The 25,234-nt window shown below is 38.7% G+C and overlaps 1 protein-coding gene across 1 annotated transcript in view; it reads left to right on the top strand.

The window, feature by feature from the left end:
* Positions 1-25,234, top strand: part of brinp2 (bone morphogenetic protein/retinoic acid inducible neural-specific 2) — a 143,510-nt gene that overhangs the window by 65,054 nt on the left and 53,222 nt on the right. The window contains exons 4-5 of the mRNA XM_053329350.1: positions 7,479-7,584; positions 22,454-22,690. Of these exons, the coding sequence (XP_053185325.1) occupies positions 7,479-7,584; positions 22,454-22,690 (343 nt within the window). The remainder of the gene's footprint in view (positions 1-7,478; positions 7,585-22,453; positions 22,691-25,234) is intronic.

Genomic DNA, 25,234 nt, shown 5'->3' with positions numbered 1-25,234 from the left:
CATGTGGGCTGACTGTATGAGCCCCATAAGGGATGTAAGTGGGCTAAGCGGGCATGGGCATGAACAGGACAAATTGTACAGGCCCCATATTGTTTCAGAAACATGGGCCCCACATGTGAAGCCTATGTGAGCTGGCTAAATTGGCCGCATTTGAGGTCCATTCTGATCCCACTTAGACCCCATTTGTGCAAACATATGGGGCCTACATGGGTCTCACTCAGTTGGGCCCAGTCAGAATCCACTTGAAGCCCATATGGGCAAACACAGGTGGGGCCACCATGGAAACTGCAGACAAACCCACGGGGGACCCATACTGCAACCCAAATTTAACCTTTATGGGGCCCACATGGACATTCTGGCTGGGTGATATAATTAAATAAGCAATAACACCCAGCAGGGTGTCCAAATGTCCAAAAATGGAGGTGGTAACCAAAAGAAAAATGCCACAAAATAAAGGAACATGGTGTTTTTCTTCTTGGAATCCATTTTTTGGGATCAGGACACCTCAGAGTGGATTATCATAACTACACTATGGACACTTACTACAAGGAAAAAAATTAAGTTGTGTTCATATCATCATCCATGGTGTATCAATTTGCCCTATGGCTAGGGCCATGTTGACTTGCAACTTGAAGCAGATATACTGTATGGTTGCTATGGTTACTCACATTTTAATTTGTGCACTGATACCATACATGATTTACCACCAAATTAGTATTCTCTGCGGCAGTGACATGAATACGAAGTATGTAAATTCTATGCTGTATTGTAAATGTATAAGCATGTTAAATTTGATTGTAGTGATCCCTTTATTTGAATATAATAAGACTTTTGATGAGACTGTGTTGTCCCACCCCTGCTGCCTCTCCCTAAGCCTGCCCTTGCATATCATCATTTACAGCATAACTCATATTCAATCAGAATTTAACATAGAATCTTACAGCACACCACATCATATTATATCACATATTATAGTCTCCCACTGAAAGAAATCAGTGGGAGACTATGATTCACTTTCCATCATGTGTGTGTGTGTGTGTCCTGTTGGCACCAATTAAACATGATTCAGCTAAAGGCAACATTCTCTGCAGACTAGATGAGGCACACTGAGAGCTGAGAACCATAATGGCAGTATAGATCATATACTGATATATTGTTAATGTAAGGGTAAATGAATGGCAGGATTAGCCTGCAGCTTCAAGTATTTGTGTCTGAAGGACTCAGTATTTATTCATGTTTGACTGAGTGGCATATAAAACAATTTGCTTTCAAAAACAAAACCCCCTGAGTGGTGAAAAGACTGCTCGTTTAGAGACATTTAACAATACATACGGTTTCTAAATAAAGAATATGCTTTTGATATGGTGACAATCTCTCTGATACTTAGCATAAGATTTATCTTCAAATCCTACAATTACCAAAAAATGATTAAAAAAAAAACTACAAGACATACAACAAATGAGATGAGAAGGGAAGAATATAAAATGAAGCTAAAAATAACAGAGAGGCAAAATTTAGACCATTTCATAATTTATTTGAATTTAAATCTCTGTATATTTAACAGCTCCAAGCAACACAGTGGAAAAATATTTATGAATCCTTGGATACTATTTGCTGTAATTAAGAGCATGTTTTGACTGAAATACCTTAGTGGATGTTGGATTTTTAATTGTTTTTAAAATGGAAACGTCACTGCATAAAGACTATACTTTGTAGGATTCTTTAATATAAATGTTTCAGATACATACACAGTACTTTTATGCTACTTCTACTTTTAGTTAGCACATCTTCAATGTTTAAAACAGATCTGAAACATCTACTGAGCTTGGATGTGTAACTTTTAGCTGTACCCTAACATGCTTTTAATCAAAAATAGGAAAATAGTCTCCTAACTACTTATTTATTTTCTTAAACTTTTTTTCTTCTTCTTTCTTTATCATGACTTATTTATCTTCTTCCTCACACAGATGCATTTGTACTTACTTACCCTAATCGAACACATGGCACATACCGCCTCACAGACTCACCACAATGAATCTTGAACTTGATAAACTTGACTTGTTACCTTCCACACCTTCACTGTAGCTGTACTGTGTCAGTGTTATGAATTGTTTTGATAGTCTCTCTAAATCTCTTGACGTTCTGCAGCTGTCGACTTTTTTTTTTAATGGAAGTACAATTACAGTCATCTTGAATCATTATCTTTCTCTTACCTCACGTTAACGTTTGTGAGTTTGTGAATACAAAATCCCCTGAGAGAAAATGAACATCATTACACTAGTGTTGTCAATCTTTGAAATGAAACTTTAAGAATATATGTTATGTAGTTAAAGCCTAGATAAAGTACATTTTGTTGCTACTGTAATACTGCATTCCCCGATATGAATGCATGCAGTCAAGTTACTTCCGATCTGCAGGTAAATCATCATTTTAAACCCAGTTAAAGTGGCAATGATTATTTTTATAGTAATATTTGTATCACAGAGAAATGCATTGATAGCATTAAAGTTAAATAATGCATTTTTGAAAGAAACACGTTTTTGCAGTTAACACCCATTAACACTCATTCTGTGTAAGAATTGGCACTGCAGTATATGGATGTCTACTTTTTGATAGATGTTTCTCAAAGATACATGTCCCCTCTTGGCAATTTCATTAAAATAGAAAAAAATTGCAGTAATATTACAGGGAAATATCTCAAAAGTAAATGTTTTTTTAATGACCAGGAACAGTAGTCCATATTTGGTCAATGTGGAATAATAGTCCACTATCAGTAATATAGGAATGTATGCATTGGTAATTGTATGTAAAGGTACAATTTGTAGTGTAGGTTCATATTGCATAGATTCTTTTTCTTTATTCTCTTTCTTTTTTCCATCAGAATGAAGTCCCTCTGGTATAGCAGTCGATTTAATGTGAAATTGGCGTTGGCAGAGTTATAGGCTTCGTCAGCCAATCTTTGAGCCAAGATTATATGTGACTATGAGTGAGTGATTGCACTGTATGTTTGTATGCTAATAGGGTGACTTAACAGTGGAAGGTCTGCAGAACTGATGAGTGGGATGGATTGGGCCCAATGGCAATTAAACCGGTCAACTCAGTCTTTTGTTATTGCTTCGAGTCTTTCCATTGTGGTATGTTAGATATTAGGTGAAGCCGCTGGGATGCTGAGAGAGCTTGTGTCTATTTTTCCAATTGAGTCAAACTGTTGTCTTGGCAATTGTAAAATCAAAGTTGGCTGCTCATTGCTGAGTGGTAGTTCAACTGAGGAGAGTTCTCCCAAGAGACATAAGGCTGAAGAGACTGGAGTGCTGCAACTCAGAATGGAGGATAATTTACGAGTAACAGTTGTTCCGACTGTTTGAATGGGTGGGCAGAGCAGGGTGGCATGATAGTAGTTGTCTGTGGCGTTTAGTGTGCAGTGCCTGGAAGTGTTGTTGTGAGGTAATGCACTCAGGAGCGTGCAAAAATGTCACATCCTTTTACATTTTAGCAGAAAATACAGCCTGGGTAATTCAAATAGATATCAGTCCACAGGCTTTTACACGAAACCAAGAAAGTCGGGGAAGGTCTCATTTTTTAAGTTACATTAATACCCATTCATACATAAACATTTATAAAAAAGATTATAAACTGTATGTAAATTGCTTCAGAATACTGCGTGAAGAAACTTTTAAGACAGTTATTCAGTTGAGTGTTGCAGGAAGCTGTTACTACTGTACCTTTACCTTTGTTTGAGTGCTTCATGTGGTATTCGTGACCCATATGAAAATAAATGTTCCAGATTTGTGATATGTATTCAATTTGTCAAATATAATGCTTTCTTTTTAATTTAAAAGTCTTAATTGGTCATATTGGGGATCAATTTTCTTTGTGGTTCCACCAAGCTTTCAGCATCATTGCGATAAATGGCTTTTTGAATCAATTGTGTTTTTAACTGAGACATGGTAGCATCAGCAGATAAGGTCTTCATCAATGTCTTAGCAATAGAGTCAAATTTAGGAGTAATAGATCCAACAGTTTATTGTAGGTATCTACCAACATATCTGATATTACCTTTCCTTATTGTGACAGGTAATAAAAAGTATAGTCATTGCAGCCTTCCAGTCTTCAGCAATACTTGTAGTATAGGAAAACTTTATAAATAGACCAACGCATTATGGGTTGCAGCCTTCATTGGTACCATACTACAAGTGTTTCTGGACCTTTGACTTTCTTCACATTTTTTTCCTTCCCTGTGCACCTTGGAAGGAGGTGAAGTTGTGCCACAAACCTCCACCCTGTTGCTATAGCCTTCCCCAAACAGAACAATGACATAATTTTAAATTTAGACCAGTTTACAGACTAGTATGACATTTTTGGAAAAATTGAAGATACGATTTGAGACCTCTGTAAGGGATGTTGCTGGTGTTAGATATTTTTTAAAAGTCATCTGCATATAAGCTAATTTTTGTGGTGGAAGTGTTTCGTTTGTATGCCTGTAATGTTATTTATTTGATTAATGGATGCTGCAAGAAGTTGGGCGAAGAATGCAAAAAGTAATGGAGAGAGTAAACATCCTTGTAGTGTGCCTCCTTGAAGTATCCTTGAAGGTGTGATTATTGGTAATAACAGATGCAGAAGGTGCATTAGAATGTTTTGATCCACTGAATGAACAACTCTCCAAAACCAAATCTCTAAAGTGTGATAAAGAGGTATATGCAATTTACTTTATCAAAAGCTTTTTCAGCATCAAATAATGTAATAATGGTGTCTCGGTGGTTTCTTTAGAATGTGTTGATTAGATTGAATAGATGGCGCATATTGGAAGATGAATGACTGTCCTCTATGGAAGTTGTTTGGTCTGTTGGTTTGTTGCTTTACTTATTACTTTGAGATTGCAGTTGATAAGGCTTATTGGTCTGTAGCTGGAGGTGGATGTTGGGTCTTTGTTGGGTTGGGGCTGCAAGAAATTCACCTCTTTTGACACTGTTTAACAAAGTTCAGTGTTGATCTTTGCATGAGCAATTGGGATTTTGGGGTGTATCATTTATTTTCAAGCTGAAACTTATTTGTCTACATTTTGTTCTGTTGGATTATGTTGGATTTGTTCTGGTTGTATTCCTTGTTCTTTTTTCTTCTCCTGAGTAAAATATGAGATTATATTTCCTCTGACAAATGCTTTTGCTGTTTCCCAAAGTACAGATGGTAATGTTTCTGGAGAGTCTGATACAACCATCTGGGTCTATAACTGTATTTCCTTTTGGTATGGAACATTTTTATTTATTAGTATTTATTAGACAAGCAATATCTCTTTTTTAGAATAATATTATGCTGGAAATATATGGTTTGTCCATTTAGTTCTGAGTTTTAGATATTCTGATACCGTGAAATCTGTTTCTTGCAGAAGCAGATGCTGGAGTTTACTGAAGCGAGGTGATTAAGAAATGTTGTACACTAATAAACTTGTGTGCTGACATTTCGAGTTACTTTAAGGTCTATATTTCCTGTGGGATGAACCTATATTGTGATAGTCATTGGCCCTACTACTGTGTAATGGATTGGGTCAGTTTCCATGGAAAAAACCAACAAAAGGAAAGAAACCAAACATCCACAACAACAAACAGGCTCATCAACTATATAATATATAATATAACTACATCAACACATGAAGGTAGAATGAGACAGAGACAAAGGAGGTGAAAGGTGAAAAACTAGATATTGGGTAAGACAGTGGTTAAAGTTGAACAATGTTCACATTGTCAATGTAGTGACATTTTTTATATATTGATTATTGTTAGTCTTTATTGATAAGAAGAACCAGGGTGTGGTGGTGGAGTTATCCTTCTTTGTTTTCTCTTCTGTTCTTTTTGGTATGGTATAGTATTTTCCAGCATTATATTTCTCTGGGGAACTGGTCATTGATTCCAAATGTTGTTTCGTTCAGTTCACATTCCTTGCTCTTTAGGAGTTCGGTCTGTTCTGCTGTTCAAATTGAGTAATTATGGGACAGGGTTTTACATGTTCGACTCAGTGTTCATTGTGAAATGTTATAATGAGTTTCAGACTGGTGTGCATGAAGTTTTTGACCGTGGTTTATAGATTGTCGGTTGTGCTTTCAGGGATTACAGATAAAAAGAGATTGTCACACACATTTTCTTTTCTGATTGTATCCCTCTGAGAGACTTGTATTCCCACAGAGTATTTGAGTTCAGTATTGTCTCTCTGGAGGTAATGTATTTTCTGGTGAGTGAATTCTCAAGTCTTAATCTCCTGGTGGAACCAAGAACAATAAGTTTTTTATTAACAGATTCAGTCAGTTTTATACCTTTTTGTCATGTTGCTGGCTGACCTGCTGATATAACATATTAATTACTGAAAGGAGCAACATTTGGAATCGATGACCAGTTCCCCAGAGAAATATATTCATGGTGGAAAATACTATATTCCATCCTCAAAAAGAACAGAAGAGAAGAAGAAGGACAACTCAACCAAAAATCCACCAGCACACCCTGGTTCTTTCTTCCTTGGCCATTGCACACTGGCTATTGTAATGATTGATGAATTCCTCATTCACTCTGAAAATGCATTGTATAGTCCTGTCAGTGTTTGAAAAAGTTATGAATCTTTTAGAATCTTGATTCTTAAATTTCACCGTCATGGTCTTAGATCTCACAGCATCCCACAATCTCACCTACAACTTCATTTTTTTAGGTTGTTGAGTGCATTTTATCATTTTATCAAATAAGAGAATGTAATACATATCAGACTTGTATCTTTTCCATGCAGAACAACAATAAAATGTGGTCAAGCCTGCACCGATATGCTTCAACTTCCTTTTGTGGCAGTTATTTCACTGTACTTCAAAGTTAAAATCCGTATCACCCAGCTGCACTTGATGTCTCCCTCACAGTTCTCTCTCTCTCCTCCCTCTCTACTCTTTTCCACGAGACAGCCGGTGCACTGCAGGCAGCTGTGGCTGCAGGTGTCGGGAGTGAAGCAAAAGATGTCAGTAGCTTTCTCTCATGTCACAGGGATCTGCCACATCCATCCCTCTGCCTGCCACAAGCTGTGGACAGGATTTCCTGTGAAACCTTAAACAAATGTAACATTTTTTTACAGATGCCCGTACGACTCACTAACAAACACAGTGTGGTTTGCAAGTACAAAAACATACCTATCAAACAAATACACAATATTTTTGTAATAAATCATGCATAGAAGTGCAGAAAATATATCCTAAGAAGACAAAAAAAACGTGATCACATAACTTTTGGCAAACCACACAGTGTTATTGGAGAATCATAGGGCATTTGTAAAACTTTTTTTTGTTTTGGCAGGAAATAAGCTCCATAAATGTCTGCCTCATTCATTACTAATTATTAAAATAAGTATATGTATGTGTATGTTTATATATGCTGTATATATATATATATATATATATATACCGGTGTATATATATATTTTTTTAACAGATATGTCCTGCCTCTGTTTCCTAGGTAACTGAAACAAGGACGGGCCCTCTCGGCTGCAGTAACTACGACAGCTTGGATTCAGTTAGCTCGGTGTTGGTGCACAGCCCAGAAAATAAGATCCACCTAAAGGGTAAGGTTGGATCACACACACACACACACACACACACACACACACACACACACACACACACACACTCATTCTCGCATAAACATCCATCTTCAATTCACACATGCGCACACACACACACACACACACACGCACACAGTCACGGCCCTAAAGAAAAGGTCCAGTGAAAGGACACACACTCGAACACACACACACTCACACTGCCACCAACCATCCACCAACCTGCCCAAGCCACCTCACCTCCTGTGTGTAGTAGTTGGCCGGGATGACCCTTTATTTTACACTGCAGTAGTTTATATGTCTGTTCTGCCTGACTGGCTCTCGGTCTCATGGGGAATCTGTTATCTTACCAGACTGTAGATGGACCGTGTCTGGCCGCACTGACCCCAACCTAACCCCCTTCAACTACACCTGGAACACTCAGGGGCCAGATTTTACTGCAGTTTTCTGCGCCTGTTCTTCAGGTGCAGAGGTGACACATTCTGCCTTAAACATGTGGTTAGTTCCTGCATCTTGAATCTGAACTTCAAAATCACTTGAGGCTTCAACTAAATACTTCTTCTAAATACTGTTTTGTTACATTTATCTCAATATTAACATCCATATCACCTTTACCTGCTCTGCTCTGAACTACTGGACCTGCCCTCCTTTTTTCTCTCTCTTCAGTGGTTGTAGTGCCTCCTGTACAATTAGTGCTTCTTTGATTCATCTTATTATAATACTTCATCTCCTTTTCATCCCCTGTGAACATGTTTATAGTTTCCTGATGTATTAATAATGAGGTCTACTCACAGCTTTTCTCAGTGGAGTTGAACTATGGCCAAAGTATATCATTTATAATTAAGATCACTGCATCATCATTTATTTTCTGAGGTTCAGGAATCTCATAGAAATGCCTATATTACCACTGGTCTTTCTGCTAACACATACAGCCACACTGTGAATCTACAGGTCACACTATATCATGCTCACATGTTCCTTATGAATAATTATAGTCATATTTAGCCTCATGCAAATCACCTTGTTCCAGCGTTAAGTCTACACAAACAAGAAAAATAATACTTAAAGAGTTATGAGTGTACTGTAGAACTGACTTTAGAAGTTAATAACTCAGTGGTAGAGATTGCTTCCACTGCTACCACTGCTTATGATTTACTGTTATTGAAGCTCAAATGATATTCAAAACTTCCTTCCAGACTTTAGGCACATAAGCACATACTGTAACAGAAGCAGCTTGTGGGCAAACTGCTTAATGGACAAAAAGATTAAAAGAGCATAAAGGAAAAGAAGGGAATATCAAAATACCATTATGCTTCCTGTCCGCCCCGGCCTTGCCCTTTCTTTTAAGAGCTATCAAACGAGGAATAATCACTAGTGCTGATCTTTAACCTCATCCAAAAAAGTGACAAAGCTGAACTTTCTAGTCATTTAAGTTTGTCCTTGAGACTGTTCCTAATTCCAAGTCTAGGGTACATGCCTTAAGGATTTCAATGAACCACTGCTCCACAGTGGGCACTTTAGAATTCTCCAAAAAATGAAGTATAATTTGCTTTTCTATGACCAAAGGCAATCGTGTTGTTGGAATGCAGTCAGTGTTCTCTGTGTTTCTAAAATGATGAGTATTATCAGCATGGAATCTGACTGCGATATGGTATCTTACATTTTCAAAGCAAAGCTGGTTTTCAGATTTGTAATTTCAATGTAAAGCCTTGTATTGGACTAGACATTGAGAGACAATTATAGAACTTGTGTTAATGTATTTTAGACTGTTGTTAGATACATTTCATATTTTAAATTATTTAAAAAACCCAGAACATAACCCCATGATAACTTGGGCCCAATGAAGGGTGAATTAAAGCATCTGAGAACACTTTCCATAACAAGTATATGTGACCAAATAAGTAAGAGAATAAAAATATCAATAGCAGGTCAAATGATGAATATATATATGACAGGTGTTACTTATTGTGAATCCACAGTAGCTATCACCCAATTCTGCACTTCCCCACATCTCTACAGTGCATTTCACTGTCTTTCAGCTCATTTTCTTTTGTTTTATAGCCCACAAGAACTCATGGCTCTCATCAAGCTCATTATCAGCAGCAGCAATTATAAACCCCATGTGCTTTACTTGCCGAGCACCAAACAGCAGACAAATCTAGCCACTAGGTATTGAACATAGAGGAGCATTTACCCACTAAAGGGACAGGTTTTTCTCTCAGGACTTGTAGGAGATCAAAAAAGAGCTAATGGGAAAGTTATTTTTTGGCTTGCATTCATCAGATGGCTAATGTAGCTCCACGTCTGCTGCTCTGTCTATCTGTGAATATGGGAAGTTGTCTTATAAGCAAAGTCGCCATATATTTTGACCAATATGGTATTTAGGGACCAATTATTTTATAACATTTGAGGTTCAAATGATTTTGTTACCACGGTTACTGCAACGGTTTGAATGGGTCTGCTAATTTGTGTGCTAAAGAAAAAAATCAATACAAGCACAAATCCAGGCGTTTTTCATGTTAAATAACCAGCAGGAGATATCAGTTTGTTCATGTAGAGTCCCATTGCTTTTATTAATCAGCTGATTAAGAAAATGGGTTTTAAAGGCCTGCAATGCTTCACAGGGAGTTACAACAATCAATATTGTTATTTTAGTTCTAGTATGAACTTAGACATCTCATTCATCAGGTCCAGGTCCTATGGAGGTTATGTTGTAAGTTAACTGCATCTTTCCTGTATTGGCTGGAAACTATTGGATTCCATAAATGCACTACACCAATCCCATATATATTCCTTAGAGATAAAGTGTTGTCAATAGTGGAAAGATTTCCCCTTTATCCAGATAGTAGTGGTTATCAGATAGTGGTGTCAGGAAGAAAAACTCCTAGCTACAGACGTAATTTCCCTTTCTATTTCTTAATGTTGTAATGTATGATGTTGATTTTATTTTTATTAATGAAACTGGAGAAAGTACAACCACAAAAATGGCATCTAACTCCAACCAATTAGCCCAGTGGGTTCCATTCAACCACAATTTCAGAAGTTGATAGCCCTGTTGACAGAAATTGGGAAATTGGGTTTTCCAGCGTTTGCAACTCTAAATAGTCAGTGTTTCGTCTTTTAAAAAGCAAATATGGTAGAAACAAATGGATGCAGGTGAAACAGGTATTTGTGTGGGAGGATATTTCAAAATAGAGAGCCAATTACTGGACATGCCATGGGAAGAGTTTTCCTGGATTGATCGTCAGCCTCCTTGCAGGGAGTGTTTTTCAGTCATTTCTACATGTGAACCTCTCCATTGCAACAGGATGAACCACTCTAACACAGCCTCTCTTTATTTGAGCCTCTGCCCTGCTGATAAATCATAAAAGAAAAAAAAAACATTAGATTAATAAAACAGAATGTTATATTACACAGTAGTGATAGAGTAGAAACTCAAAAGCTATGTGCTGTACATTCTGTTGGCAAGAGAAAAATTTTATATTCCCCTAGTAGTCCAACATACCACTGTTCTTACTTTTTCTGATCTCTGACTCTGATTGCCTGTGTTGTTGTGTACTGTACCTCAGAGGCTTTTTCTGGGTGTTTGTGTGTATATGTGTGTGTGTGTGTGTATATTTGCTTTTTTTAAAAAGAAGACCACTGCGTTGCCAACAGCGACTACCCCTCTCTCATCATTAATGGCTGACAAAAATAGCCTGACTTTAGCCATGCGTTAGAGTGATGCTTTGAAGTGGAGTTGCAAAATCATTATTTTCATTGAATGTGTCTTTTTGCCTTTAAAATTAAACCTCTTTGGTTATTAGTTGCACAGCTCCATTGTGTATACGAATGGAGTGTGGGTGGGTGGTGTACTTGAGCCTGAGTGCAGCATCAACACATCAAGAGTCCAGACCTATCCAAAAACCAATGCATAAATTGGGTTACAAAGGTTTTGGTTACTAATTGCCACTGTCCACTCACAACCAAAACCAAGTGATCCTACTCTCACAACAGTGTCCCATTTGAGCAAATACAAGAACCCACTTTAGTTTATCACAACTTCATATCATCAGCATCATTTTTTTTTTTGGCCATTGTCTCTTAAGGTAATAGCTTACTCACTAAGTTTGTGAGATCTGTGAAGGTGGCAACAGTGCTTAAAAGAAATTTGGCAGAACACGCCCCCTAGTTACAGAAATACATTTGGAAGAAAAACATAAGGCAAACAGTGCAGTCATATTACAGACGGCCCTTTGTGAAAATCCATTATAGCTTACAGATTGCCTTCCTGGTTCTACTTTGACTTGTGGTACTTAGTGTTGTTGAAACTGACATTGCAGGTCAATGATCACACTGGGCTTTACCTCCAAATAATGTGGTTTAGAGAATGTGGCTAAACTATCTGAAACTTCTCCAATTTGCTCAATGAATAACTTGAAAATGGGGTGCATCTGTCTGTAGTACGTAGCTAGCTCGCTAACTAGCAAAATCCATGAAAAATACTGACAGAAAAATACCCAGATACATTTAATGACACCTGAACAGCCTTACTGTAAGATTCAGACATTAAATGAATATAACAAGTTTCAAGATCTGCATGAGTCACATCAATAGCTGTATTTTGACATTTCAAAATAACAATAGTACATGAAGGTTAGTTTGTGAATGAGCTCTATGTGTGCACATCTCTGCTAATTATAGACACGCAATTTGAGGCTTTAGTGCTCTCTGGAGTTTTCATTATGGATGAATCAGTGTGCTGAAATGTGGAGAAAAGCCTTCACTTACAGACACAAATCAGACTCAGAACAAGGGCAAATTGCATTTTTCTGCCATTATACAATTAGTGAAAAATCTTTCGTGGATAGTCCCATAAAATAAAGCAGATTGTGGGTGAAAATGCTGCACAATTCACTGTGGATCCATTCTTTGTGTATTTGGCCTTGTCTTGTTCCACTCAAGGCTAGAAAGAACAAAACCCACTTTTTAAGTCCACCACACCTTGGACCGCTTCCTGTTCTGGCAGGTACACAACTGCCACTTTAGTTCTCCTCTAAAACCTAGAAGGTCTTTCAGGGATCCAGCACACTGGTGCCAGAAAACAGTGGCATTCAGTTTATTTGTAGCCATGAATCTATTCCCAAAGGACATTTGCAACAACCATTGCTATTTAGATAACTTAGCTGTAACCTTGTCCACTATACACTCCCTGTTGGTTAACTCTTTTTCCATATTTGTCTGTAGAGCTCTTAGCATTTTCAAGACACCAATCCTCTCATGCTGCCAATAGCTTTAAAACAACATAGTCCTTGTATATCCTATTGAGTTATTATGAGCAGAATGTCCTCAGTTTATGGTAGGTATGACACCAAATCACAAAAACCCTTAAAACTAAGCTCTGGTGAATTGAGTTACCTTGAGGAAGGTTGACTGTTCTTTTCAGTTGATCTCCACTTTGAGCAATACAAAAGCCCACAAATACAACAGCCAATCCAAGCAAATAAAACCCTTTCCATTTTCATGAACTTCGACAATTAAACAAATAACCACCAAACCAAACTAAAACATCCAGCTTCCATTTTTTTCCCCATCTGTTCAAGATCCTGGCAACAGAAATATGCTGTAAGTATGTAACATACAGTATGTCCCTAGAAAGGCTTGCCTGATGTATCATACAGTCAAACTCTCTCAGTGCATTACCCTAAAAGGATTTTATAATGAAAGCAATAAATAGAATCTGCAGTCCGCACATTTGTAGTCAGAAATGACACCATTGCCTGCTGACAGTTGCTCGGTGGCCTTCTCAGTGGGATTCCAGTAAAACCTCTAACAGATTCTCCCTCAAAAGAACCCCCGAACATGGCTTTAGAACTCTGATGGAATTTCATCAATAGCGGGAGTGGGGCCTTGGGACACACACACTGTACGACACTCGTGAGTTCCTGCAGGGTGAGAGGTCTGTCAAGTGCCTCCCTCTGCTTCGGGCCTAGGTCTGGGCAGTCATTGAAACAAATTCTCAGTGCACCACCTGTCACTGTCAGCCTAGCATAATGCTGCGTGAAACATCGTTTGCCAAATTCCTAATCTGTACGTCCTTTTATGACATCACAGCCTTAAATAGCAGTATCAAATATAGATGCTGTTTAAAGAGATTGAGAGATATAGAGAGGTAGAGGGAGATGAGAGAGAGAGTCCATGTGCCAAATGAAACTTCATCCTTGTGGCTATTGCGCTTTTAACCGAAATGCCTATGCAGTCTAACTTTCTCAGCACAAAGCGGCCCTTATCTATTGCCACCTTACTGCCACTGCATTTTGCATACATCCACAATGTTGCTGAATCTATGTGACAGAACACAAAACTATCAGAAATGAACACAAAACGACCCAGAAGCCCCAGCTGAGGGAAAAAATGTGTGCCTCATTCTTTGCGATAAGTCTGCAGAAAATTCAAGTGACAGTCAGATGGAAACGTCACAAGAAAAAAATGGAAAAGATAGGCAGGCATAAAGAAAGGCATAAAGAGGGGCACAGTGCAAGGGTGTATGATACAGCAGCATCAGTGCCAGCCCATGTACTGTGCTGTATATTAAAGCTGGGTTGCTGCCAAAGCCTGGGGCTCTGAGAGCGAGAGCGCAGTCCAAGGGTACCAATAACATCTCTACAGCCAAGAGTGCATTCTAGTGTAGTGGACAAGGCACACACCAAAGCAAAGGCTTACAGAGAACACACTTGGACATCAAAACACACACACACACACACACAGTCGGACAGGCACTGATAACAGAAGGGTGGTGATCACGGGGGAAGGCTTAAGAGCTTCAAATTGCCCAAAATGAAAAGTGTTGTCTCTGCTGGAGATTGAGAGATTGAAATAGAGGGAACCATGTGTTTGCTATTTCTGGCCTACTGGGGGAATCTAAATTTGTGGCTAGATGGAAGCAAAGCCTCATGGGTAATGACCCTAAAAGTGTGATTCCCCCCCCCCGAAATACTTGATGGGAAATACTTGACTCTCTGTCTGTATGTAATTAAACTTGGTAGCACTTGCAATATGTATAAGAGATGACTGATTGATTCATTGAGTGATTAAATGATTGTCTTAATATTCCCTCCACAAAGAAGTACGTAATTAATAAAATGACACCAATATTAGATGAATTATGATCCGACTTCAAATGGGCGATAAATCAAAATGGAATACAAAGGAAAGGTACCAACTTGGAGGTGTAATAATGAGAGAAATGAAACTGATTTAGATACTTTTTGGTGTTGCTCTTCTTAAAACTTCTTCTTAAGACTTTTGTTTGTTTTTGAGGCTTATGAGCATTAGCCTAAAGGTGCCCTGAGGGGTTTTCATGTAAACAAACAAAAGTTAGATATGCTTATAGTATTTCTCACCAATACATATTGAGTATGTCCTTGAGGTCTAACAAAGTGTATTTGTAAAGACAAATTGTCCCATATTTTAAAATCTTGCATTGTTTACATGATACTAGCTTGTACTCCTCTTGTTGTTTGACCCTCAGCTATACTTGTTACATTACTGTAAGTGCAATAAAATCTGTTGAGTTATAATATAATCTGTACATACATAAAATAAGAAATATGGACTTTAAAGAGGGGCTATTTCTGTCACATGGACAAGCTAATGCTAATGCTAGCAGCACAAGATACAAACAAAACGGGGACCCTTTCATCAAAACATTGTTCCACAGTGGCGCTAGTGGTCAGACATTAGCACATGGTACCTTTTGCAGCGTTCCATTACCTCAGAAGTTGAAAGTCTAACCAAACCATAAGCGTTGAAGAGTTAGTTTAGAAGTCAGAAAACCAGTTCTAGCCACTGATAGCAATACCAGCATTTTTTCTGTATTTTGTGCACACAAACACTTTAGCAACATGTCCACAGATAGAAGTTGGACAATGTTGTGTGTACGACTGGTTTAATGAGACACAAATAACACACAATTGCTAATAAACAAGATATTGCTACAACTTTTACACTATTGATGCATGGAGCAGAAATGTTGGATTTTGAGAGCAGGGCTGGTGAGATCTGTAAATGGACTGGTAAATGGACTGTACTTATATAGCGCCTTTCTAGTCTGTGCGACCACTCAAAGCGCTTTACATGACAAGTCATTCACCCTTTCACACACATTCATACACTGATGGCAGGAGCTACCACGCAGGGTGCCAACCTGCCATCAGGGGGATCTAACCATTCATTCACAGCAACGGGAGCATTTTGGGGTTAAGTGTCTTGCCCAAGGACACATCGACATGTGGACTGGAGGAGCCGGGAATCGAACCACCAATCTTCCAATTGGAGGACGACCGCTCTACCTCCTGCCCCACAGCCGCCCCCTATCTGTCTGACGTACTGAGTTGGAAATCCAACTTCAGGGGGTGTTCCAGTTGAAATTTCTGACACACTATGTTTGACAAATAATTTACTAAACAATTATAATCCAACTAAACTATTTACACAAAAAGTTTTTAAAGTAATAGTACCTGTCATAGTTGTCAAGTAAACCTGCTGATTTAACTTTCAACATAATATTTTAAATTCATCTGGAAAATTAAATGTCAGGATACAATATAAATATTCAGGCTGATGAAACTCCTAAAAATGTAACTGAATTAATTTAAAATGACATATTGGAAAATGTGAAAACAAGGCCTAACCCTAACCCTGTTACTGAAAACTTCATACATGAAATGTACTTTCAGCCATTGATGAACACACTTAATTGCTTGGTTGAGGAAAAGGTTTTTATTTCAGCTTCAATTCAAATTTTCAAGGACATGACTCCCTTTCAGCTCGTCTCGCCTTTCAGAGCTCATGTGTTTGTGACACGAGTCATGTTGAAGGCCTTTTTCAAGCAAAATAAGCCTGCTATATCTTTCCCACCTAAGTCACATTCATCAAGGCCTAATTGCATCGTTAAGGCCTTGTGTGCTTTTAAATGTTATGAAATGCTAATCGGGGGTTAACATTCATCCTAGACACATTATGTGACATACTGAAATGTGCCTTTTCATTCATTGTGGATAAGCAGATGTGAGTTGCATGATGAACAAGATGGGCACTTTGCTGAATACTAATGTGCTGCTGCAATTATGACATGTGTGTCAAAGGTGAAAAGCAGTAAGTTGGGAGGAAAAGGAGATACTGACAAGTGTTCACCTTACCTGTCAGCCATGCTGAATAAATTGTACCCATTTTCCCTCTCCCCTTTTATTATATCCTGTATAAAAATCAATTAAATTTTTCAAGATACACAAAACAGATTTTTTATCTCTTTTACAGGTGAAAGGTTGAAAGTAATTTTGGAGGATCCAAAAATGAGCCGCAGAATCTTTCACTCGTGAAGTTGTTTTTCGTTGTACCACAGTGAAAAAGAAAAGTGAAAAGTCAGTGTAAATCTTGTACTAGTTTTAATTGTTTAAAGAGGTATTCTATCATCATGGAGGGAGTAATGATGGAAGATAATAGTGGTTGCTAGTCTAGAAGGTCCGTGGTTATGATGTCTTATTTCTGAAGGCCAAATCCACATACAAATCATTAACAACACGATATGCAAACATATGTGACTGTACACTCATGCCTTACTATACAAGCAGCTATAAAATAGACAACACTGACTATGCAGTCACAGTTAAAGATGGTATAGTAAGTCAAGTAAAGTTCATCCATTCAGAAGCTACAAAACATTTTCAAATATGTGACACATGAAACAGAATGTTTTACTTTAGGTTCAAACCATCCTTTCTGGTAAATTACATTACATAACCATCACATTTAAAGAAACCACTGAAATGCAAACTGCACTGTGCTTTACAACTTAACTAACTCACTCACCACCAATGGTCAAAAAGCAACCATACTTGGAGACTAAGCTGGACATCATCTGGTGCACAGCTACAGTAAAAAATTAATCAATGACATAAAATATAACATATATATATATATATGGGCCAAATAATATTACTACCTTTTGTAACAAAGTTTCATTTAAAGTTAAAGAAACATGCTCTTACTGGTCACAAAAGACAGATAATCTTCAGTGAGGAGGTATTTTGCTATAAATGTTAAGTGAAACGCAGTCAATCATAGTGTCATTGTCCATTATCCACTGCTTCCACTCTTGCTTGTGTTAATGGAACACTTTAATCCCTTTTAAGACACCTCAGCTGCACCTAAGGTTGAAGACTGAAACATTGTTCTTACAACATAAACCATTTCTTGCAAGACTCAGGATACAGCCACATTTTCTGACATGCTTTCAGTCATCAATAGCCATGTTAAATTTGCTCGTAAGAAAAGCTAAATCAAGGATAGAGCAAGTGCACCAAAAAGAGAAGAAAACAGAATGATCTAGCTCTTAGCATGACTAATTTGGAAATACTACTACTACTGCTTTAGCAAAAAAAGGAGCAAAGTCCTTATCAATCCAGACCTGTCTTCAAGGAAATTACCACATCTACTTTCCAAATGTGACAGAGTGATCGTAACTTAAAGGTCGAAAGAAAAAAAGAAAACAAAGTACAAAGACATATCAACAAATAGCGAGCTGGAAGAGACACAGAGGACGTGGGATAGTGAATGGAGATGAGAGGAGTGTTATTTAGCTGTTTCCCAAACTCAAGAAACCCCTGCCAGATTTGCAACTGGTACAAACACACACACACACACACACACACACACACACACACACAGACAGAAACCTCAAAGCACCTGCCAAAGCATGGAAGAGGAAAAATGTGACTAATTACATCTCTTTCCAAGCCATTGAAAGAGTAAATACCAAAGAAGAGACATGCATATTCATAACAGGGAACAGCAGGATTGACTTGGCTGTTGAAAATCATCCAGAATTGGACTGTGAAGTCAAGAGGGAGGAAGCTTTTGCCACGACAAATTGATGATTATTAGACAGACAGACAGACAGACAGACAGGCAGACAGGGAGATCGACATGGACCAACAGACGTATTCAGAGAAGTAGCATGAGCACCACATGGCAGCCTCGTGAAAGCCTGCTCAGTGGTTTCCAACAGATGACGGTGCACTTTTAAGATTGAGCAGCGGGTTTTGATGTGGTTTAATAGGCTGTACAGTCATGAAACCTTTCCATCGCAATTAGAACACTGCTGTATTTTTTTAAAATTTGATTTAAATAATGAAAGCAGTGAAATTGAAACTGTGACTGTGAGTTTAAGGACATGAAGAAGGACTGCTGTACCTGCAGCTTGAGCATTTATTTCAATCGGAGGAGACGAGTGAATGAAGCAAAAAGGAATTGTTCATTATACAGATGATATTAATGATGAAGTGTTGTCAAAAGTCTTTGGCGCTTAGACTCTACAGGGACATCTTGAATGGAGGAACATCAAACCTGATCATCTCCCCATGGAGTCTAGACACAGGTTGCGGTGGCTGATGAGTACTGTTGGGACTGATGAGGTTTATGAAGTGAAGCACCGATGAATCTGCAAAGACTGGCTGGTGATGGAGAGGTGGTAGGGCGTGCACAAAATGGCACTATGAAAGCACTAATGCAGAGAGGGAGAAAACATATTTCAGAAGACAGTTTCAACATGAATGAAGGTGTGCCAACGTGCTATCGATGTGATCAGCTGATGGGGACAGCTTAATTGACGCCCAAGGGGAATGACAGAAATTATGAGTGAGCATGTTAAACCTCCTGACACCCAAGCTTTTGTTTGGTATACACTTTAATTACTCCTACATTTTTGGGATTAGTAGTACAGGAACAGGAAGTTGTTTTTGAGGGGGGAAAAAGTCCTCATATGGGGACAGTGGGTGTATTTTACTGTATAACACAGTTACTAAAACTATTCGTTTCCCTACATTTACACTTTCCCTTTGCACGAACAATAATAATCTGTACAGTTGGAATAGTCCGTACATGTATATTAGTTCTTGTGACATTTGTATTAGCACTTATCTAAGAAAAATGGGGCAGCTGTGGCTCAAGAGGTAGAGAGTGTTGTCCACTAATCAGAAGATCGGCGGTTCCTGGCTCCTCCAGTCCACATGTCCATGTGTCTTTAGCCAAGATACTTAACCCCAAATTGCTCCCCATTACTGTGCCAACTGTGTATGAATGTGTGTGTGAATGTTAATTCCCTCTGATGAGCAGGTTGGCATCCTGTGTGGTAGCCCATGCCATGTGTGTGTGAATAGGTGAATGTGACATGCAGTGCTTTGAGTGGTCGAAAGTGCTATACTATATAAGTGCAGTCCATTTACCATTTATCATTTGTCTCTTTAGCCCACACTAACAACCAATCTGGCGCTTTGTCTGACTGGCATAATAACTGTGAACAGGGTCAATTGACAATTGAAGTGATGTAGGTAGCAGCAAAATCTGGACACAAGTGGTCAGCTCAAGATGCATATTGAGACCAGATACAGGTGTTAGGCTTTACACAATCAGGATTTTTGGGGCCAATCACAGATCAGTGAGTCTAAATAAACCGATCACCGATCCAATCATGTCTTCTTTGTCCACGCTCCGTTTCTTAAACTCGGCATGCTCCTCCTCATGTTCCTATCCAGGTACATTTGTGGTGTTGAAACATTTTGCAGATGCTTCCCCACGAGGTTCTTTAGTGTTGCACAGATTGCAAATAGCTTGTGTTTTATCTGTCTGCCCACAACAGCCACATGTTTGTTTGAATCCGACAGCTCATGATTCAAGATTCAAAAATGTTATTGTCCGTCACATTGTGACAGGGCTCAAAACTAACTGTCGGATTCAAACAAACATGTCAGTGGTGTGGAACTTCTTCGGAGTAAATGAGACAGATAAAACACAAGCCATCTGCAATCTATGCAACGGGAGCATCTGCAAAAAGTTTCAACATGACGACATTGATCGGATCCGCAAATTAAGACTTTACAGCCGATCTCACAAATTGCATAAAATGCAAAATATCAGCCAATCCTATATAGCCGATCAGATCAGCATAAAGCCAAAAACAGGTGTGAACAGCAATTTGTCTCTGCTGTCTGCTTGTGATTGGATCAGCTGAGACACAAGTTAATGCCATGTGAAAACAGAGCTGTATTCTGTTTTTATGACAATCAATGGCAGCACAGGAGCAGAACCAAGCCCCAACATTCCTCTGTACAATTTAACACTGCTGAGCACTTGCTAGAGTTTTTTTGTAGGTTTTTAAACTCAGCCAATTATTGTAAGCAAAATACAAGACCTGAATATGCTGTTTTTGACAGTTTATTATTAGTTGTGAATATTTGCGACAAACAGCCATTGTACAATTTGAATAGATGTAACTGTGCACTATACACACTGAACATCTGTGTGATGTTTTAGTGGAACAGCACTGAAAAACAAAAGAACTCCAGTTTATGCTATTAGTTTCTTCTATCCTCTATCCAATTTCCTCTCATCTCTCAGGGCACATGAGTCAGAATCATTACAGTGGGAGGATAAATGCGGATTTTTCACTCCAGTTGAAACATTAAAAAAGAATACCAGTAATCTCAAAGTCTAAAATTCACTCAGCTATTAGTCTAAGCACACCTCGAAACACCTGATATGGCACAACTTTCTAAGTGCATGTCGCTTTGGAAGAAAAAAGTAATTAAAAAAACAGTGCATCCTTCTGGAACAGACATACAGAGCTGAAAAAAAAACAATACACTGTCTTATATTTCTTCCGGCAGATTAGATATGCATTGATCATGAAAACAAATCCTGCCTCAAAATCCATCATCTACATATTATTGCATTAGGTATGCTTTTAAAGAAAGAAAATGGAAGAAAAAAACAAACAGTATCTCTCCCTATTGTTGGAAAAAAAAGAAAGCTCCAGCAATCCTTTAATACTCTGATAATGATTGGGGCGTCTCCATTACACAGCAGGAAGAAGAAATAATGAAACCTGCAGATAGGAAACAGCCTGTACATGACAAGTTGGAACAGCAGGTTGTTTATGGTGGCTGTAGACTAGATGACAGTTGCTACTGATAGCTCCCAGAACTACTAAAACATGCCCCTGGGCCAGGTTTCTGAACTTACTGTATATACACATTTGGGTCCTGCTGCATGAGCTGCCACTGACTATTATACGAGCCGAGCTGCTTCAGAGAAAACAAGCTATTTTCTTGTCCCTGTGATGATTCCCCCGCATGTATAAGCCGTTGAAGTCGCTTCGTCAGTTCACCGCAGAGCAGAGAGCTGTTTGAAACACAGTTAAGTGACTGCTCTTTTCAGGCAAGAGCCACACACAATAGACCCAGCAAGCTGATGAGCTGTTGTCTGTGCACGTTTCAGTTCTATTGGCCTCAGCCCTGATAAGACATGTGATTAGTGTCACTGTCTCTGTGTTGTCACCGTGGCTGTACTGCAGAGGAGCATCTTAATATTGTGGTTTTCTGATGTATAAATTGGAGCTTGAATTATAGCTGTCAGACTGTGAATACATGGCATGATTGAAATGCATGTTTTACATTCAACAATGTAGGTCCAAATCAAGAAGTATTCAACTTACCTCTTGAACTGGACCTATTGCAATTTGTGAACAAATGCAAACAGCAGTGATTCCAAGCTGTTAAAGCTACAATGATTGATGTTTTTAAGACAATAAACCCCCCTAAACATCCCGATGTGTTAATGTTTAAAGTGGTATAAGGACAAATGCTATGTTAAGAATTTAGTTTTTCCTTCATTTTATGTGGAAAGACCAGAGATGTAATGTCACATATTTTATCTTTTTTTTTCTACCATCCTTGCTGAAACAGCATGTAAAATCCAATGTAACCAGCTTGTGAGAAGACCACATTATTCTGAAAACGAATAAATAACCCACCATGTGTTTTCTATTTTTTTACAGGCTTGCAAGATGTCCTCCCAGAGTTCCTGCGTGGGCGTTTTGTGGAGGCAGCCCTCAGCTATGTGGCATGCAACTCGGAGGGCGAGTTGCTCTGCCGCAACAACGACTGCTGGTGCCGGTGCTCTCCACGCTTCCCAGAATGCAACTGTCCCTTCGCTGACATCAAGGTCATGGAGGAGAACTTGGAGAAGAGCAAAGAGGCCTGGAGCAGCTTCAACCAAGAATTCACCGAATCAGGTAAGAGCTGGAACAGTTGGAATGTGGAAATGATGTAGAGTTTTTGTATAAAGTGGTGGCAGAGGGCCAAAGATGTTTCAACATTATAATTATACATGATATTATATAATTATAACTTGTGGGTTGGTGTGACTATTCAAAAACCTGCTACTTATGAGGTATTAGACTTAAAATGAGGGTTTGGCTTAGGTTTAAGGTCTGGTGTCTTGTTCAGTACAGTGGAATGACTATTTAAGGCACAATGAAAAACATGTGTAGACAACTTCAAAACCCCCTCCACTCAAAAAGGGCAGCTGTGGCTCAGCAGGTAGTCCACTTATCAGAAGATTGGTGGTTCGATCCCCAACTCCTACTGTCCACATATCGAAGAGTCATTGGGGAAAGGTGCTGAACCTCAAATTGTTCCCAATGATTGCGCCAGAATCCTGCATGGTAGCTTTCCACCACTGGTGTATGTGTGTGTGTGTGTGTGAATGATGGCTGTTTTGATTCACCATAAATCTGAGTTTAAGATGTGTACCTACAAGAGGCAGACTTTGGGTTTGTCTGAGCTCATCCAGGGAGTCGAGGGAATCGGCTGGGTCCACTGGGTCCATAGCGGCCAGATTGTTCGGTTAAGGGGTGAACTTAAGGCCCATTTATGCTCAACGTTAAATACGGATACGGATACAGACGGAGCCTTCTGTCCGTGCTCTGCGTTCATTTCGCCCGTATTTCTGCACGTTTCCATAAAACTTACGGATATGGACCAAACGGAGCAGTACCACTGGAAACCATGGGGGCAGTGTTGCTGTCACTACTCGATACGTAGCTTTAGTGAGACACAAAGAAGTAATAACAATCCTTTTTGAGGAGAGGTTGTGCGAGTTGTTTAGAAACTTTAAACATATCGTTTTTGTCTTTTATGCAAGAGGAACATTATCAATATCTCCTCCACAGTCACCATGTTTGTTTTTGAGTTAGTTGTCATAAACTTTTGACTCTGCGCTGCCCCCTGGTGGATGTATTGGTTAACATCCATGCTAACGTAAAAGACAGGTGGAAGTATGTGAGCAGTGATGGTAACATCGTTTGACGAGGACGTATACATTTTCGTACATACGTTGAGCATAAATGGGCCTTTAGGGACCCAAGCATGGGACAAACGTTGGAGACAAAGGAGATTTCAAGAGGAATGAGTAGTGGAAGGGGAGCATCCATGACACAAGCATGATCTATGCCATCACAAAGAGTTTGAAAACCAATTGTGGTCCAATATGCAACTAACTCTATATGGAAACGTGAAGCCTTCAATTCACATTCACTTAGAATGGACTTTTCAGTGAAGTAGGAGATATTACTCTTATCTCTTGAAACATGTGGAGAGGATATTTAAGGTGTAATACACTGAATAATGAGGCTTTATTAAAGCCACTATGTAAGGAACCATCTTTCAAATGATAGTAATGGGGTCCTATGTGTTGCTTTCAACCTTGCTGGTATTAACACGGGATGGCCCAAAGTAAGAAATACCCAAATCCACAAAAGGTTCAGCATATCTCGTGTGAATGAGCTGTAAGAGTCTTGAGCAGCTTGAACCCAAATTAATTCCATTAATATACTGGGTGAAAACACTGAACTATTTCATCAGAGAAGTTTGCTGATGAATTAAGTTGCAAGTTGAGAGTATTCATAAAATATATAACAAAGTGAAATCTAGAGATTATCAGTAATCCAAACCAAAGCAAAGAAACCTGGAGAAAATTCAGCTGTCCATCAGAACAAATGAGCTGAAAAATTGTTCTGACACAGTCTAAAACCTTCTTAAATACTAGATGACATAAAATCCTCACACTTGACAGCCTTAGTTGAAGCTCGACTACACAGAAAAACAAAAATCTCTCCATTCCTTTGAATCAACTGTTTGAGGTGTTGTTTCAAGGCTTTAACTCCATATTACGTGATGCTCAGTTGATCAAATAACATTATTATTACATGACAGTGTTTTTCATTAGAGCTCAGTGTTGAGACAGGCTGAAGATGTACTGACTGTGCTACAGTAAATAAAAGAGATGAGTTCTGGGCAGCTGAACAAGGACTGTGTTACGTAAGACCGTTTGGTTCCAGCTCCAGATGTAGCAGGTGGGACGGTGATAATTTATAGCTTCAAGCTGGATGGCGTTGATTCCCAATAACACTGTTTACTCAGCATGTAACTGTGAAGAGCTGCTTTAACGACGTTCATAATCGCTGATGATATTTGGTGACAAGCGGAGGGCAGTCATCGATAATATGAGATAACCGGCCTAAATTACAGCACAGTTGCCACTTCTTCATCAAGACACATTATATGACAGACTTATATATGAGCCTCTGGCTGTGTATTATATGTTTTATGTTGTTTTATGGAGGTAAAGACAGAAGGGCATCAACATTTTCAAGTGACAGAGAAAGTCTGAGGTACATGGTCTTATCAAGTACCTAAGTCCATCAACCAGCTGATTACTGGCTTCATTTTTACTGCTTTGTCTAGTAATCTACCTCTAATTTAACTAGCACCTTAAA

Source organism: Scomber japonicus, chromosome 12, assembly GCF_027409825.1.
Source record: "Scomber japonicus isolate fScoJap1 chromosome 12, fScoJap1.pri, whole genome shotgun sequence".
NCBI lineage: Eukaryota > Metazoa > Chordata > Actinopteri > Scombriformes > Scombridae > Scomber > Scomber japonicus.
The sequence above is the reverse complement of the archived record's forward strand: the minus strand, read 5'-3'. Positions and strand labels throughout refer to the sequence as shown.